Source organism: Danio rerio, chromosome 3 (assembly GCF_052040795.2).
Source record: "Danio rerio strain M-AB ecotype USA chromosome 3, GRCz13ab, whole genome shotgun sequence".
Lineage (NCBI taxonomy): Eukaryota > Metazoa > Chordata > Actinopteri > Cypriniformes > Danionidae > Danio > Danio rerio.
In genome coordinates, this window is record NC_141023.1 from 24,597,789 (window position 1) to 24,615,477 (window position 17,689).

Here is a 17,689-nt window from a genome sequence, read left to right on the forward strand (position 1 = left end):
TGTCATATATTACTGTACAAAAACCTTAAATAATAATATACTGCCAGTACATTTTCTGTTATTTTATGAACGTATCTTTCTCTCTCGCTCTCTCTCTATTATTTCTTATACACTATAAGAAAACAAAATTGTTACAGAAATCAGTCAAGTTTGGTGAAGGAAAAATCATGGTTTGGGGTTACATTCTGTATGAGACATGTAAGAGATCTGCAGAATGGATGGCAACATCAACAGTCTGAGGTATCAAGACATTTGTGCTGCCCATTACATTACAAACCACATGAGAGGACAAATTCTTCAGCAGGATAGCGCTCCTTCTCATACTTCAGCCTCCACAGCAAAGTTCCTGAAAGCAAAAAAGGTCAAGGTGCTCCAGAATTGGCCAGCCCAGTCAGCAGATATGAACATTATTGAGCGTGTCTGGGCTAAGATGAAGGAGGAGGCATTGAAGATGAATTCAAAGAATCTTGATTAACTCTGGAAGTCCTGAAAGAACGCTTTCTTTGTCATTCCAGATGACTTTATTCTGAAGTTATGCAAGTCATTGCAGGGATGTATGGAAACATCCAAGCTCATACAATATTAATACACAATATAAATTCTTTTTCCACTGCACAATGACTTAATATTCTGTACTGTACATTATTTCTGTTAAGTGACAAGCCTTTTGTCTAAGCAAAGTCAGACCTTACTGTCCTAATTAAATCATTAAAAATCAAGGCCTGATCATTTTTTTTTAATTTGGGTAAAATAAGAGTAATCCAGAGACCTTTGCCTTTCATATAAGGGACTTCTGATACCAAATGATTAACTAGAAGTCAAGTTATTATTACTTATGTACTATTCTTTTTCAAAGCTTCCATGATCAGGACACAGTCAGCCACAATAAAACATAACTCATAATAATCTGAATGCCTAATAAAAAGAAGCACCTTGCTCACGTGAAGCACACAAGACTGCTCGCTCAATACATTCTTTGTGCTGCTAGTAGGAGACACAGCACAAACACGACAAAAATCATCACCGCACAGCACATCACATGACAGTTTTTAGCTCTCAACGTCCGATAAGGAAAGCTTCAACCTTCTGACACCACCTGACGCCTAGATTATATTAATGTCACACTATGATATCCTAAATCTGATGAATGAGATTATAAAGCAATACTGAGCTAATTCAAATTCAAACATTCATTTACAGAACAAGCAAAATAATGGAGTGGGTTATTATGTAAATGAATGTGTTGAATGAATGAAAGTGTGTGGGATATGATATTAAAAATTTTGTCAGTTTTCATTTAAAAAAAAAAAAAAAAAAAATATATATATATATATATATATATATATATATATATATATATATATATATATATATATATATATATATATATATATATATATATATATATCCTCATTAAACACTGAGTTGCATTAAATATTTCTTGACAATCTTGAAAGTGTGTATGAACACGGCTATAAAATAAGTAGCCTCTACAAGCATTCCTGGAAATGGTCAGAAATGATCAGAAATTGTGTATAGTTTATAGAAACTTTAAACTTCTGCTTTTTTATTGCATATAAAGGAATGTCAGTGTGACCATCTGCCTGTTATACTGTCCACGTCTATTGGGAGACGGGAAATTAAATTCCTTAATTGGAATCACTAGGTTCAGATTACAGCTCTCTTCTTGTTTGTTCACTTCAACAAAAGCTTGTTGCATTCTAGCTCTCATCGCATTTACTAGTCCACATATACTTTTGGAAGTCTTTACTGCCCTGAGGTGAGTTTAAAGTTTCTATATTGTAATTTGTGTGTTGTTTTTCTCTGACATTTATTTAGCAACAGGTTAGTTGAGAAAATTTCAATAAGATTGCACTGATTATAAGAAATGAAGTTATGTAGGTTTTAATTAATCACTGTCAAAGTCACTCAAAATGCAAACCATGGACTGGATTGTTAGTGAATCACTACATAAATACAATTTACTTCAATCGATAATATTTTCAAACCCATCAAAATGAAAGTAGATATAGCAATTTAAAATTTGAAGATTAAACTACTAAGGTTTGACTCTGGAAGCTCATTTATTTGACGTCATAATGCTGTAAATACATTCTGAGCTATATTGTGAAAGTATATCCTCTGTATTTCCCCTTTCTTTAAAAAAGTGCTTACTGGAAATATGCAATCATACCTAAAATTGTGTTTGTTGCTTGTTATTTAAAATAAATTAAAACCCCACAGTTGTTGAGATTTCGTAGAGACAGCTTAATTATTAAAGTTCAATCTACTTAAATTTGTTAAATCTGTAAAGTTAACTTAATCGATTTTTGTTAGAATAATATGAATCAATCGTGTGTAACCCTGCATTTTTTTTTACAGTGTACCAATAAACATTTAAATATTAGTGATATATTATTATTACAAAAAAAATACATAGATACAGTGCTCAGCAACTATAGGTACACCCCTAACAAAACTAGCTTTTAAATTCATATTTTTTAAATAGGAAGCTACAGTACACAATATTATATTTGTGCATATACATTAGATTAGTCAGTACTGAAGCCAAATCTGGAGCTTTTCAAACAAGATAACTTATGATAACGGTCCAAAAACTAGTACACCCAAATTTATATATTATAAAAAAATATTAAATAAAAATTTTAAAAAGGAAAAATCAAGTGAAGCAAAAAAAAAAATTTTTTTTTAAATTAAAATAAAATTTAGTTGGAATATTTTTCTTGAATTTAATTGTATTATCTTTTAATGTCTAAATATGTTTGGTGACTAAAATATTACTTGAATAAATGTATCTGTTTACTAACTTTTTTTTTTACTACAACAAAATAAATTGCCTATATTCACTGAGATATTGATAAAAATATTATTTTTTAATGGGTATACTGAGTTTTGCTGAGCACTTTAGATATCTCTTTTTTTTAAAGTCCATTACATTGTATAACCTTAACTTTAACTTAAGCTTTTTTGATTTTTCATCTAATGTTTAAATTTTAAAGCTGCTTTGGAACTATAATTAGTGTGTAAAGCACTGTCCAATTAAACTTAAATTGAACTGATTGATTATTGTTCTTTTTTGACAGTCGTGAAACACGTGGTACAAATATGTCCTGGCTCCATGCATGATTGGTTAAAATTTTTAAAAACATTTGACGTAAACATTTCATACACATTAATAAATGAGAAGTCTTTGAGTGACTCCAATTATGTTCCTTGCAAAAAATATTTCTCAATTAAAAGATCACAAGATGGTTTGCTGGTTTTGCTTGTTCAGATGATTTAAGCTGTTCTTTTGAATGTTATTTTGAATGATTTTGAATAAGTGGTGTATGAGTGGTGTGTTGGTTTTAGCTGGTCTAAGTTGATACAGCCTGTTCAAACTGGTTTAAGCTGTTATATCAGATTGATGAACATGTTTTGCATAAATTTAATACTGTAGGAAAAGTGCATGCAAAGATTTGAGGTTGATTATTCTAAAAGAAACTATGTTAAAACAATAAAAAATATAGATTATATATCATTAGGTCCAAACATCCACACAAAAAACTACTGCAGTCAAGGAATTGTAGTTGGGTGTTGCTCTGATTAAAACTGAATGAATCCAACAGTAATCAATGACATCACATGATCCATGTTGCCTACAGTGAACTTCCATGTCACTATGGTACCATAAATGGAAAAAAGAAAGACCCATTATTAGATGTACAAAAAGAGACACAGCGTGATTCAATCAGCCAAAATCCAATTAGACAACCAGGGGCATGAGGCATATTCCCATGACAACTGGCTATACAAACAGCATGCTATATTGATTACAGCCACACGCTCAAGAAGTAGCTTTAGCGAAGTTCGTTATGGAGTATGTGAACGTTTCCAGTCTGTAAAGGTCATAAAGTCACCCAATATGTTAATAGATGCATCTTATGTTGCCACTGGCTTGCTTGGTTTGGTACTTGTGGAGCTGCGCATCACTTGATTTGCTCTTCAGTGTTTGGACTTTCAGCAGTAAAAATTAAACCACACTGAATTGAACTGAACTTCAACTCTGAAAACTGGACTGACACCGTTTTAATTCACTAGAACTTCTATGTTAAGCTGCTTTGACACAATCTACTTTGTAAAAGCGCTACAGAAATAAAGACAAATTAAATTGAATTATGTCTTCAAACACATTGCTGGATATAAGCCAATTTAGTAGGCCACGTAATTAAATCAGTGAATTACACATGACAAAATCAGTCACGTGGCACATGTGCCGTGTGAAAACACACTGTGATGTAATCATTCAAAGATGGTATTAGATGGTATCACATGACATTATTGTATAAATATAACTGAAATAACAATTCTACCAAGTTTTAACCCTTTATTGGATGAAGAACCATGTATGGCTTTATTTTGTTTCATAAAACAAGTCTTGTAATAATCCCCAGTAACACTCAGGTTTTTTCAATCATTATTTCAATGATGGCTACAGTATATAAAGGGTTATGCACCATTCATTTGGCTAATATATTAATACAACGCATTGCTTTTAGAAATCTGAATCTACATCACATTCAGATTTAGTGTCACCTGTATAAAATACATGTCATATACTGTATGCAACATATATTTCAATATAAAAATAGCCACACTGTAAAAAAAAATTAATTACTTTACGGCAGCTGGAGTGCTGGAAAAAAAAAACGTAACAGACAGTACATTACCGAAACTTACATACATTTAAATTTCAGGTAAATTTATGTAATTTACAGTCTGTTATTTTATGACAAATGTCTGTAATTTAACAGCAAATTTTTCAACCATTGAAATTACATGTTGAAATATATATTTATATATATATTTTTTTATTCTTCATATATGGCCATAATTGTATAAATACATTTAAACATATGAGCATACTATTTGTAATTCAAATGGTTTTTGCAAAATTTTAAAATGTTATATATGACTTATATTATATATGTGACCTCAAAATATAAACTTGTGTCATAAATGTCATTTACATATATTTCTATGTTTTTTAATGTGCTCTATTTATTTTTTCTTCTAAGAAATGTCTTCATATGGACAGAGACATATAATAATTGTTAGTTTTGCATGTGTGTGCCTCCTAGTAAATATGTTCTGATCACAAAAACTACCCACCAACAGGGCTAGATTAACCTAAGGGCTAGGTGGAGCTGAAGCGGAAGGAGGCTCTTGATTGGCTGATGAATTAATTTGCGCAGAGAAACGCCTCTTTGCGGTATGCTTTCTATAATGTGAAGTATTTTCTTTCGATTTGTTGCTGTTCATAAACAGTTACACCGCTAAACTGGGGCCCGGAGTGGCTGTAGCCCAATCAGAATATTAAAAAGCCAATATTGAATAGCCTTGCTTTAGTAACCCATAAGGGTCACCAGATAACTATTTTTTCTTAGGACAGTTCCTTAATTTTGACACTAGTGCGAGAACAGTCCACTCAAAGGTAGGATATCCAATTTGATGGTAGAACATATTTTAACCAGTATTCTTCATTGACTAACATGTACTTTTATTAACAGAAGTCAGGATAAGTGGATTCATCCTGAATAGACTCATACCTAAAGCAATTTTTGGAAATTAGGATAATGAATTTTAAAGGTATCCCATCATTACGTATTTATGCTCAAGTTCTAAAGAAGCTGCAAAATGAAAAACCACATCTAAAATATTTATTATAAAGCAATAATTTGGGAAGTATTGCAAATAGTTTTTGTTTTACTGATTTTGCCACTTTGAAGCTCATATATGATAAAATATTATATATTATAATACATTTTCTAAAATAATATTATATATATATATATATATATATATATATATATATATATATATATATATATATATATATATATATATATATATATATATATATATAAATATATATATGTATAATGAAAAATAATATAATACATTTAATAAAAAAAAAAATATTATAATTACATATAAATCAAATGTTGAAAAATTATATAATAATATTACTTGGTAAACTAATAATAACAATAATGATAATAACAAAATGATTAATATTATTATAAATAATAAGGGCAAAAATATATTTGTGATATACTTTTGTGAAGCACAAAATAGCCGCAAAGCCCAATGTGTTCTTAATCCAGCCCTGTCCACCAAGGCATTTTAAAACAATTAATGAGCATGAACACACCACTAAGTATCTAGACTAGTTCTAAGTCAGTTCTAAGTCATTTGAAACGCTTATAATACAGGCCCAACAGTCAACTTATTTTTTTAACTTGAGAATAATAAAAATAAGGTTAAAGGTCCTAAGTTTAAAGAAAACACAGTAAAAACAACTTTACCATATGGTCTATTGTTTTCTACTTTGTCCTCTACTCTACAGGATGGAGCTACCTAATTATCCCATTCCAGATCTGGATGTTACTCTCCAGGAGGCGAGCCGGGTACTTCAGCTCACCTTAAACCCTGAGCAGTACCAACACTATAAAACTGCTCTGCTTCAGCAAAGAGATGCACTTCAAGAAGTCCAAGAACACCTAAAGAATCATGCCTCTGGACGTGAAAACTGGGTGACTGAAGAATTCAAAAAGCGGTTGCTTTCCTGTTATGATCCCCTGCCCACTTCCACTGCTATTCCTTCTGTCTTGCCCTCTTCTAAGCTAAAGGGAGATCTGGCACAGATAGAGCGGGCTACAGCATTGCTGTGGGCAGTTGCTAAGCTGTACAGTGAACCATGTCTGGTGGAAGGGGATGTGGCAACTGAGAGAACGCAACAGTCACAAGTTTTTGGGGCTAGTCGCTTGCCAGGCAAGAATCAGGATGAACTAAAGGTGAAGGTTAAATTAATCCAATTTTTACCATGTTGATTTAATAAAAAACTAATCTATTTGAAACATTCTCTTGTTTCAGACATATCCAGACAGCCTTCACACCATATTGACCTGTCGAGAGGGTATATTCCCAATTCAAATTTTATGGAAGCCAAGTTCAGGGGAACCTGTTTCTCCTTTACCTCTCAATGACATCCACAGCCAACTGGTCCATGCAATGAGTCACCAAGCAGCAACCCCTGAACAAGACCCATCCATTGTTTGTGGTCTGTCTTCTCTAAATCGTCAAGCCTGGCATTCTGTAAGAATGGACATCTTAAAGGCAGGCGGAGAAGCTGCAGCTTCACTTGAAATGATGGAAAGTGCCATTCTCGCTGTTTCCCTGGAAGATAGTCCAGCACCTGCTGATCTTGCAGAAATGCTTAATACCATCCGGCTAGGAGAGAAAGATGGGAAATGTTTACGATACTATGATAAGGTATGTAAAAGCAAATTAGGATGTTAATAATGAGCACCTAATCATTATTGTGCTAGCCGATTTGAATGTTATCACTCGATATAATGGGCATTATCAGAGGTTATCAGCTGATAGATATGGGCCAGTAGGGGCCTTCTGCACCGGCTGATCATCCATCCACATGGTTAATCAGCTATAGATCACATATGGCTGCAGCCAGAGGTTAACAAGAATTACTTATATTATTTATTAAATTTCCTATTAATTGTATTTAATAATGTCTACCCCTACCCCAACACTAACCCAACCGTCACAGTAATGTAAAAACAGATCTAGAGTCTTCTCTATTAGTATAGCTGATTAACCGCAATAATTATTTATATTATTTCTTTAAATTTGATCAAAACCCCAACCCTAAACCCAACCATCACAGTAATGTAAAGCCAGATATGGATCTGGAGTCTTCTCTAATAGTCTAGCTGATTAACCAAGTGGATGTATGTTAACTGTCTGAACTGAACAGTATGTGCAGAAGGCCCCTACTAGTCCATATCTATCAGCTGATAACCACTAATGATGCCCATTTAATCAAATTATAACATTTGAAGCGGTTGATTGTGCAGACTTAAGCTGAACTTTCCAAAATTAAACACTTTAAAGGGATAGTTTACACAAAAATGGAAATTCTGTCACTGCTGACTCACCCTCAACTTGTTATAAACCAGTTTTAATTTTTTTCTTCTGATAAACACAAAAGAATTCCAGAAACCAATAGCCATTGATTTCCATAGTATTTCTTGTTTGTTTGTTTCTGATATGGATGTCAATAACTACTGGTTTCCAACAGTCATAAAAAATCTTCTTTGTGGTTCAACAGAAAAAAATAAATTCATAAAGGTTTACTGACTCATGAGGGTGAGAAAATAGTGAGTCACTTTCGATTTTGGGGTGAGCTATCCATTTAAATAATTTCTTATTGCAATGCTTATTGTTATTGTTCAAACATTTAGAAATAATTGGCGGAATGATAAACATATTTGTATCTTCTTCAACAGGTGGTTAACTTGGTGGTGTTTAAAGATGGCCAAGCAGGTATGCTGTTTGAGCACAGTGCCCTGGATGGAATGGTAGCAGGACTTGTTGTTGAACGTCTGTGGCAGCTCTCAGAATCTGAAAACATGGAAATGATAAAAACACAACCCAATGGTTTAGCTCCACTCTCAAAAGCTGGTTCACTTCATCCTAAACCCCTGAATGTGCCACTGGAAGGCATAACTGTGCCAGAAAAGTCTGTTTCGAGCCTTCTACAATCCAGCCAGTCTGTCATGACTTTTGAAGTTTCATCTTACCCAGATGTGTTTACAACCTTGCGGGGTCTCAGAGGTTTATATGATGCATGGATTAATTTTACTTTGCAGCTGTCCTTGAGGCAAACACTGGGGGATGCAGCTATGAACCTTATCATGGTAACACCAACCCACATGCGTCACTTCAAACATGGCCGTTGTGATCCCACATACTCCACAACTATGAAATCTCACCAGCTTGTTATAGCACTGGCATCCTGCATTGGCCCAGACAACATTCCCCAGTACACAAATGAGCTTTTCAGGCTCTTTCACCTAGCCTTTATAGAGCACAAAAACCTCATAAAAGCCACAAAACTAGGCTTTGGTGTAGGGCCTCATCTGGCAGCCCTTCGCAAATCTATGTCTCAAGATAACCCACTCAAAAAGTTTCTTGACCCTTTTGGGTGCCCTTCAATTTACTTGACTGGATCAGATCTGATGGAGGGTGTTGAGTGTGCTGTAGGCAATGTGTATGCTTCAGACCAGCTTGCTGTCACATATCTAGGAAGGAAGGACAAAGTACGTATAGTGCTGAACGGGAAGGGTACATTTGCCAGTGTCCTGGGAAATCTCAGAGAAAGATTTGAGCTGAATCTAAAATTAATCATGCTTTTGGCACTAAGGTACGCCATTGCTGGGCAGATGGGTGCCATTGAATGTCTCCTGCAAGACAATGAAGAAAAACTAGTAAACGGATCTTCAACCGAGGATGAAATTAAAGCTGTGGAGCAAAAAAACTCCAACAAAAACATAAAGCCAGATTTTACTTTGCTGATCCATGGTGGTGCAGGAGAGGAAATGATGCTGAATCAGAAAGTAGTTGAAATCATTGAATTTGCTCTTCAAACAGCTCTAACTCTTGGAGCACAAGTCCTTTCTCATGGAGGTAGTAGTCTGGATGCAGTACAAAAAAGTGTTGTTGCGTTAGAGGACTGTTTCTTATTTAATGCTGGCAAGGGATCAGTATATAATCGAGATGGGGAGCAGGAAATGGAGGCCACAATTGTGGATGGACATGGGAAGAACTCTGGATCTGTGGCTTGTCTGCGAAATGTAAAAAACCCAATAAAAGCAGCCCGTTGTGTTATGGAAAAGAGCGTCCACTCACTACTGATTGGAGAAGGTGCAGAAGAGTTTATAGAAAGTGTTGGAGAGAAAGAAACAACAGTGAAAGCAGACTACTTTGGCACTGACCTACGATTCAAGGAATTAATCATGAAGTCAGGTGATGGTAAGAATAACCATCCTCAAACTGTAGGAGCAGTTGCACTTGATAAGTGGGGCAAGTTAGCAGCAGCCACTTCCACTGGGGGTTTAGTTGGCAAGTGGAAGGGCAGAGTTGGTGACACTGCAATAGTGGGAGCAGGAATATATGCTGATGAAAAACTTGCTGTGACATGTTCAGGTGATGGGGATGTCTTCTTACGCCAGACAGTTGCTCACAAAGTAGCCAGTTTATACAACCTCAAAGGCTACAGTCTCAGACAGGCTTGTCGGGAAGTTATCTATAATGATCTGGAAGAAAAGTGTGCAGGAATCATTGCTGTTGACCATCATGGTGAAGCTGTAATTGAAACCAATGCTGGAGTGATGTTTGTTGGCTCAATGGTCAATGGGATTCCTAGAACTGAGGTTTTGAGACCTATGAAGGGAATTTGTAATGTGATTTGGGAGACTGATGAATTGGTAGCTCACCTACAGTCTAATCCTTGGACTCCAGGAGCTACTGTTCTTACTCGAAAGAGAATGAATGGACCTGGAAGCATCTTTCAGTTGGTGTTACCTGACTATGTTGCAATTATGCAAGGGGCACAGGCTGTTGCCAATCTCCTTTGTGAAAAACTTGGTGTGCAACGCTGTGCCCTTGTGTCCATGCCAGAACTCGACAAGCCTGCTAACATCAAAGTGTTGCCCCTCCATGGCCTAGAACCCAACTGGAAACCTAAACTAGCTGAGGAAATTGAGTTCAATGCTTATGATCCTGGATACTGTAGCTCCAAAAGTGGTCCACGGTGTGAAGATAGCCATCTTGACCAGGTACAGGAGAAGATTCGTTCTCGACTCCCAACACCCAATGCACCTGCTTGCTTTGATTTCCATGGGGACCTTTCTGATGATGGCCTTTTCCCCCGCATTATTCGTGGTGAAGAGCAACAGTGGCGCATCTGGGAAGACAATGAACATGTAGCCTTCCTAACTCCTCTTCCAAATACACCAGGGCTTACAGTTCTTGTGCCAAGAAAACCACATACTAGTGACATCTTCAGGATGAATAAAAGCGACTATACAGATCTAATTGTGGCAGTACGAAAGGTTGCTCATCTTCTACAAGATGCAATGAATGCCCGTGGTGTGGCTATCATATTTGAAGGATTTGAAATTGATTATGCCCATGCAAAACTGATTCCATTAGTTCCTCAGACTAATGCCCCAAAACCCCCAGCTGTGGCTCCTCAGTTCTGTCCAACTTATAAAGGATATGTAACATCAGTAGATGGTCCCCCAGCAAATGAAGAGGACCTTTCAGAGATCCACTCCAAAATCACAAAAACTATTCCCCCTCAGTCCTGGCAAGACCCCCTGACTCATGCCTCATCAGCCATCAACAGCAAATGGTATCGCAATCTCTTTCAAATCCAAAACACCCTGTTTCATAGCACAGTGGAGTACTTCAACAACAAATGCAAGTATGGTTATGCACTGACACCAATCACGACAGACACAATTTCCTCTCCAATGGGTCTGGGGTCAGACTCTGAGCCCGTGTTTGTCAACATGCTAGGCCAAGATGTGTATCTGGCAGACTCTATGCAGTTTGTTTTAGAGTACTTCCTGAGATTTCATGATGGACTTCCTGGGGCTTACTATGTATCCCCCAGTTTCAGAGGGGAAGATCCTGATGCTACACATCTCAACCAGTTCTACCATGTGGAATGTGAGCTCCTGGGTGACATGGATGTTGCCATGAGTATAGCTGAAGGCTATGTTGCCCATTTGACAAAGGCAATGCTAAAGCAACATTCTGACATTATCTTAAACACTGCTGGTAAACTCTCTCATGCCCAGGAACTACTTAAGAATTTAGAAGGTCCCCTTCCAAGAGTAGCCTTGGATCAAGCCATTCACATTATGCCTTCCTCCGATTGCCTTGAGTGGGTTCAGGAGGGACAACCACAGTTTGGTAGGAAGCTAACTCGAAAGGGAGAAAAGGTCCTAATTGAGAAGTATGGAGGTGCTGTTTGGCTGACAGAAATGGACCATCTTGGAGTGCCTTTCTACCAAGCATATATCGAAGATTCAGGCCAGAGCAAAGCCAAGGCAGCTGACCTTCTCTTGGGCTTAGGAGAGACGGTAGGGCTTGGGGAACGTCATTCTACACCAGACATGGTACGAGAGGCCTTACAACACCATGCTGTGCCAGAGGACTCATACAAATGGTACATCAACATGCGTCAAGTCATGCCTCTTCTTACAAGCGGATGGGGTATGGGTACAGAGAGATACCTATGCTGGCTTCTGCAGCACAATGATGTCAGGGACATGCAAATCATACCTAGGCTGAAAGCAAAGAAGTTTTTGCCTTAAATGGTGCACATTGTCCTTAAATGATTTATCATGTTCATGGACTTTCAACATTTACAAATACTCAGTATTTATATCGACAGTTTTGTAGCATTACAGCTTGATCTAATGTAAGAAATAAATGGAAAATATACTCTCAAGAAGAATCTTAGAAATCATGTTTCAAATGGTTAAATGTTTAATTTTCTAGCAAAAAGTTTTGAACTTCCTTGACTGACAGTTAAATATATTCACAAATGTAAAACAGTTTTTATTTCTTCAATGCATTTACTGACATTGTTTTAGTTAAGATTAAACATGTATTGTAAGAACTTATGAGCCTTTAAAGTTTTATAGAATTGTAATAGTGCATTTATTTATCAAGACAAGTATTACTTTGCATTTTCTTTCTTATCTGTTAACACTTTCTTTGTGCTTATATGAATGCATTAAAACTTGCTTGCTGATTGCTAAAACTGTATTATTTTACAACATTATTTCAAGGTGATAATAAAAATGCATAACAATAACCCTTAATGCCTTTCTTTTTAAAATCATTTTTATCATTAAGTAATCTCAGTACCAAAATCAAGATTAGATATTAATCATCATCTAAAAATAAGCCATAAAATCCCTTCTTTCACAACTGCTAATAAGTGTAAAACAGCATTAGAGCTGTGCTAAAACTTTCGTTTAATTGTCATGACCAACACTCACTCCTACAGAACTGCATACCTTCTACAAACTACCAATAAATATTGTGACAAACTACAAAATAATAATAATAATAATAATTTCACAAACTGACAACAACATTTACTGAAAGAAACCAGTGCTTCTTTCTCCAACTCAAAAAAGTCACATAGGGGAAATAAGCAGTGACAAAAATCTATCCGACAACTTATGGCTTGAACCAGAATAATTTGATAAAATATTTTAGGATATAACTAAACAAATCTTAATAAATGAAACAGATGCCCTTTGGAAAATTTGCTGTTATTTTACTCACCTTTAAGTCATTCAAGATCTACAGCGGGTGCCATTGTTTCTAAGTAGAACATTAAAAAAACTCTAATCATTGGTTGTTCATAAAATGCAAGTAAACATCTACCAAACAATTTGAGAGTAATTAAAAACACATATACAGGCAAAATAAAATGAACACCTGTAACTTTTGAAGATACATTGAGGTCTTTTGAAGCAAAACAATCATTTGTGTAAGGAACTGAGCATTATTTACAACATAATTCCCTTTAGGGCTACAATTAAAATGGTCATATCTGATGGCCTCAGGATGAGCAAATTAAAACCAACTATTCATTTTTACAATGTCACTATCAATTTAAAAAACACAATTCTGAATTAAATGCAACTTTCTCATACATGTCAACACAATTTTACAATACTAGTTTTATATATATTTAATTGCATATTAATTAAAAAAATTTGTGAACTATAAGTTCAGAACTAGTATTAATATATTAGGCATAATATATATATATATATATATATATATATATATATATATATATATATATATATATATATATATATATATATGAGGTTATCTACTTTTAATGCATCAATTCTATTCATTCATGTTAAATTATTTTATTTAATGTTACAAAAATCCTACTTTAGCTTAAAAATTTAATGTTGCACATTTATAATACAAGCAAGTCAGTTATTTGCAAGAATATTGAAGAAAAACGAAAATAAATATGAAAGAATGTAAAAACATTAAAGCTCAGTATCTAAGGGGCGATCTGTCATAAAAAAACACCAAATCAATCTATAATCATTTCCTATTAAGTGTTTCTTGCTAAATACCACTGCAATGCAAAAGACACTGTGAATGCAATTAAAAGATGATTGAAATGTCTTAGAAAGGCCACTGTTCTGCTTTTATCTGATTGCAGTGTGTTTAAAAATGTTAGCAGATCACTAGAAATTCTTAAAAGTCACAATTGGGAAAAAAACAGATATTACCAGGGGGCACCCGGATTTGAACCGGGGACCTCTTGATCTGCAGTCAAATGCTCTACCACTGAGCTATACCCCCTCGCAGAGGAAGCGGGGATTTCCATCCCACATATCCAGAAGGTTCATAGTCGTAAATAACGTATTTAATAGTAAAATGTACATTTTAATAATAAGAACCTCATTATTGTCATTTTCTATCGTCAAAAAATAAATAAATAAAATAGCCATTTCTAACCCTCTGTGTCGGTGTTATCTGTTCGTAATATAGACGGCTGTTATCCCGCAGAGGCGCATGAGTGTAATGGCCGCTCAAACTAGAGCTCTCGTAGCGGCCCGGTGGCTCGCAGACGCTGTCAAAAGCAACCGAGTGGGACCAAATCTGCGGATATTAGACGCATCATGGTATTTACCAAAAATGAAACGTAACCCCAGGGCTGAGTTTGAACAAACGCACATTCCGGGAGCCTCGTTTTTCGACATCGACGAATGTTGCGACAAAAGCTCGGAGTTTGATCACATGCTGCCTACCAAGGGCGAGTTTGCAGACTATGTGGGTAACCTGGGTATAGGAAACAACACTCATGTCGTCGTTTACGATGCCAGCGACTTCGGTTCGTTCTCCGCACCGCGGGTTTGGTGGATGTTTCGAGTGTTTGGGCACAGTTCGGTGTCGGTTCTGGACGGTGGCTTCAAGAACTGGTTAAAAGAGGGTCATCCTGTTTCCCAGCAGTACAGCAAACATGCGCCTGTAGACTTCAAAGCGTCCTTTAAAGAGTCATGGGTCAAAACTTATGAAGACGTGTTGAACAACATTAAAACTAAGGAATTTCAAGTAGTGGACGCCAGAGCCAATGGGAGATTTCGTGGGGTTGAACCAGAGCCAAGGGCAAGTACGTAAGGATTGTTTGTTATAGCTGTTATTGCATTAATTTTTCTGCAAAACAATGTGCCAATAACTTTCAAAATTGTAAATAAAAACAAATAAATAATCGAAACTCTTAAATCAGGGGACACTTTCTAAAACCTTTAACTTTGAATTGTTTGTTTTGGGTATTTTTTTTATTCTTGATTAAAGCATAAACTCCCTTAATTTTGATAGCTACATTTTCACCTAACAAGACTTAAAATCACATAAGTGTATCTTTATTTAAAAATATTTTGATTATAATAACAGGAAAACATCTCAAAAATATACTTCTGTGTTAAATCAATTTCATCTGCTCAGTTTTTTGTTTTCTTAATATCTTACAAACAGAAATATCCAAAATATTAAATGTCATTTAAATGTTTGTTAATTCACTGACGAATGTGCTAATGGTCAAAGTGACAGTTGAGATTTTTAGCTAAAAGCTACAACTATGCAAACCTGTTGCTAGGGGGGTTCGGGTGGTTCGAAAGACCCACCCCTCAGTGACAAAGGTCCAAAATGAGTCCCAAACATGAGCTAACTTGTCCTATTTTGACTGCTGCACCATCATAAATTGTAAAAATTGCCCATTAAAAAAGGCTTTACGACAAGCAGAATGCTCTGTTGGCAATCGCTTTTGTGTGACTTTAGCTAATCAGTTTTGGCCTATGCAAACTATATATTTTTTTTATTAGTGCAACATCCAGCTGTGCAAGAAAACATATAATCTGATGTAAGTGAGGTCATCCTTCGCTACTGTATTGTTTTTAACTAGAGAAACATTTTACAATTAACTTTTATTCTAAATCTTGGACCTTATTCTTGAAACACAAAATTACAGATAAAAAGGTGTGAAGCACCAAAAACGGCCCATCTTATAATTGTTTTCAATATTAATTTGGCTATTGTTGTTATCCATAAATTTTCATTCAAATGTCCTTTTTTTTTTTACAAGAGAGGCTAGAAAAATCATCAAGCTCTTTTATTGTGATTATGTTTTCATTTATTTAAATTTTTATTTGAATATCCAAATTCTAACTGAGAAAAGTTCTGGCTAGTTTGCTATTTGCCTAATAAATGACAATACACTCTCAGAAATAAAGGTACGTGAGCTGTCACTGGGGTGGTAACTTTTCAAAAGGTACACATTTGTACTTGAAGGTTCCATATTGGTACCTCAAAAGTATACATTACAAATTTTAAGAAGAACACATTTTTACTTAAGTATTAATATGTACCCTGTGATCACATTTATATCAATTTGTACACAGAAATACACCACTGTAAGATCAAAACTTATTTGTCAGAAATGCCAATATATCATTGGTTTTTATTTTCTCACCTTAGACACAGAGCCTGGTCACATCCCTGCATCACTCAACATGCCTTTTCCAAGCTTCATGGACCCAGAGTCAGGTCTAGAACGTCCGGTGGAGGAACTAACCAAGCTCTTCCAGCAAGCTGGAGTTGACCTGCAGAAGCCCTTCTGGGTGACCTGTGGCTCAGGTGTAACAGCCTGTCACATCGCCCTCGCTGCTCACCTGTGCGGACACCCGGGGGTCAGTCTGTATGATGGGGCCTGGTCCGAGTGGTTCACCAAAGCTGCACCTGAACACATCATCTCTGAGGGAAAAGGAAAACAGCCATGATTAATGGTGTCTTAGACCCATGCGGCACCTTTTCATCAATAAACAACTGATGACCAATAGAATCACTAGACTTTTAAAAAAATCACTGTGTTTTTTGTACTAATATTGTTTAAGAACTAAAGTCTATTTCTGGTTACAGTTATTTACACCTTGGAAGGGTGTTAAAATTAGACATAAGTATATCATTATGCTTTACCAATTCATAGCTCAATTAAGCTGCCAAATATCCTGAATTTATGGTCTGGTCACTTCAAAAACTTTGATTACTATATAATTGTCCTAGTCAAAGTAAAATAGCATTGCTTATTGTAAACATGTGATGCATATTTGTGTCACCTTAAATAATTTGGTGCTTTTAACTAAGGCTGATTAGTAAGTGATTTACGGGTTATCGATTGGAAGTGTTTCTAAGTTCAGTTGTTAAAGACTTATGTATTAAAGTAAGTTTTTATACCTGCATATCTAGGTTAAAGTTAATGTCCTTGATTTGAATGGGCCTAATGACCTTTGATTGTAATTGTCAAAACCACCTACAAAAATAATCTATTTACAAGACTGTTATTATATCCATAACATTAAGTTAATTTTCTTGTAATTTGTCTCATCAGATATTTTTCTGGCAACATGCGATTGATCTGTTACTATTTACTAGTTTTATAAACAAGTAAAATCCAAGTAATTGAACCCAGTTGTTCTGTTTTCTTTTAATTTTTTTTAAGAAATGTACTCTAAACACATTACTCGTCTTGTTAATAGTTTTTTTTCTGTCCGCGTGGTGGCGCTGTCGTGTTGACTCAAGACTGATGCAGGAGCGCAAATCCTACCTAGAGCAAACATCATCCGTTTGAAGGAAAAACTCAAATTAACTCGATGCTTGAGTGCAGAACTTGCAAACTATTCATTGAGTTTGTAATTTTGAATATGAT

At 35.4% G+C, this 17,689-nt stretch overlaps 3 protein-coding genes, 1 long non-coding RNA gene and 1 other non-coding gene across 8 annotated transcripts in view; 3 read left to right on the top strand and 2 right to left on the bottom strand.

The window, feature by feature from the left end:
• LOC147845623 (uncharacterized) overlaps positions 1-17,689 on the top strand; it is an 807,608-nt gene that overhangs the window by 521,705 nt on the left and 268,214 nt on the right. The window lies entirely within an intron of this gene.
• Positions 1,734-12,754, top strand: si:ch211-256m1.8. The gene is made up of 4 exons (XM_087244447.1): positions 1,734-1,780; positions 6,410-6,857; positions 6,937-7,335; positions 8,370-12,754. Exons 2-4 carry the CDS (start codon positions 6,411-6,413, stop codon positions 12,246-12,248), a joined length of 4,725 nt encoding a protein of 1,574 aa, XP_087100573.1. The 5' UTR covers positions 1,734-1,780; position 6,410; the 3' UTR covers positions 12,249-12,754.
• On the bottom strand, positions 14,215-14,286 carry trnac-gca (transfer RNA cysteine (anticodon GCA)). The gene has a single exon. It is a non-coding gene; the product is annotated as a tRNA-Cys (tRNA).
• On the top strand, positions 14,501-17,439 carry mpst (mercaptopyruvate sulfurtransferase). The gene is made up of 2 exons (NM_001089346.2): positions 14,501-15,097; positions 16,462-17,439. The coding sequence occupies exons 1-2, from the start codon at positions 14,509-14,511 to the stop codon at positions 16,761-16,763; spliced, it is 891 nt and encodes a 296-aa protein (NP_001082815.2). The 5' UTR covers positions 14,501-14,508; the 3' UTR covers positions 16,764-17,439.
• LOC141381198 (uncharacterized) overlaps positions 15,274-17,689 on the bottom strand; it is a 63,218-nt gene continuing 60,802 nt past the window's right edge. For 2 of the 4 annotated variants that reach the window (XR_015480797.1, XR_015480798.1), the window contains exon 6: positions 15,274-16,737. This is a non-coding gene — a long non-coding RNA (uncharacterized LOC141381198). The remainder of the gene's footprint in view (positions 16,738-17,689) is intronic. The other 2 variants (XR_015480802.1, XR_015480801.1) reach the window with 2 other exon arrangements.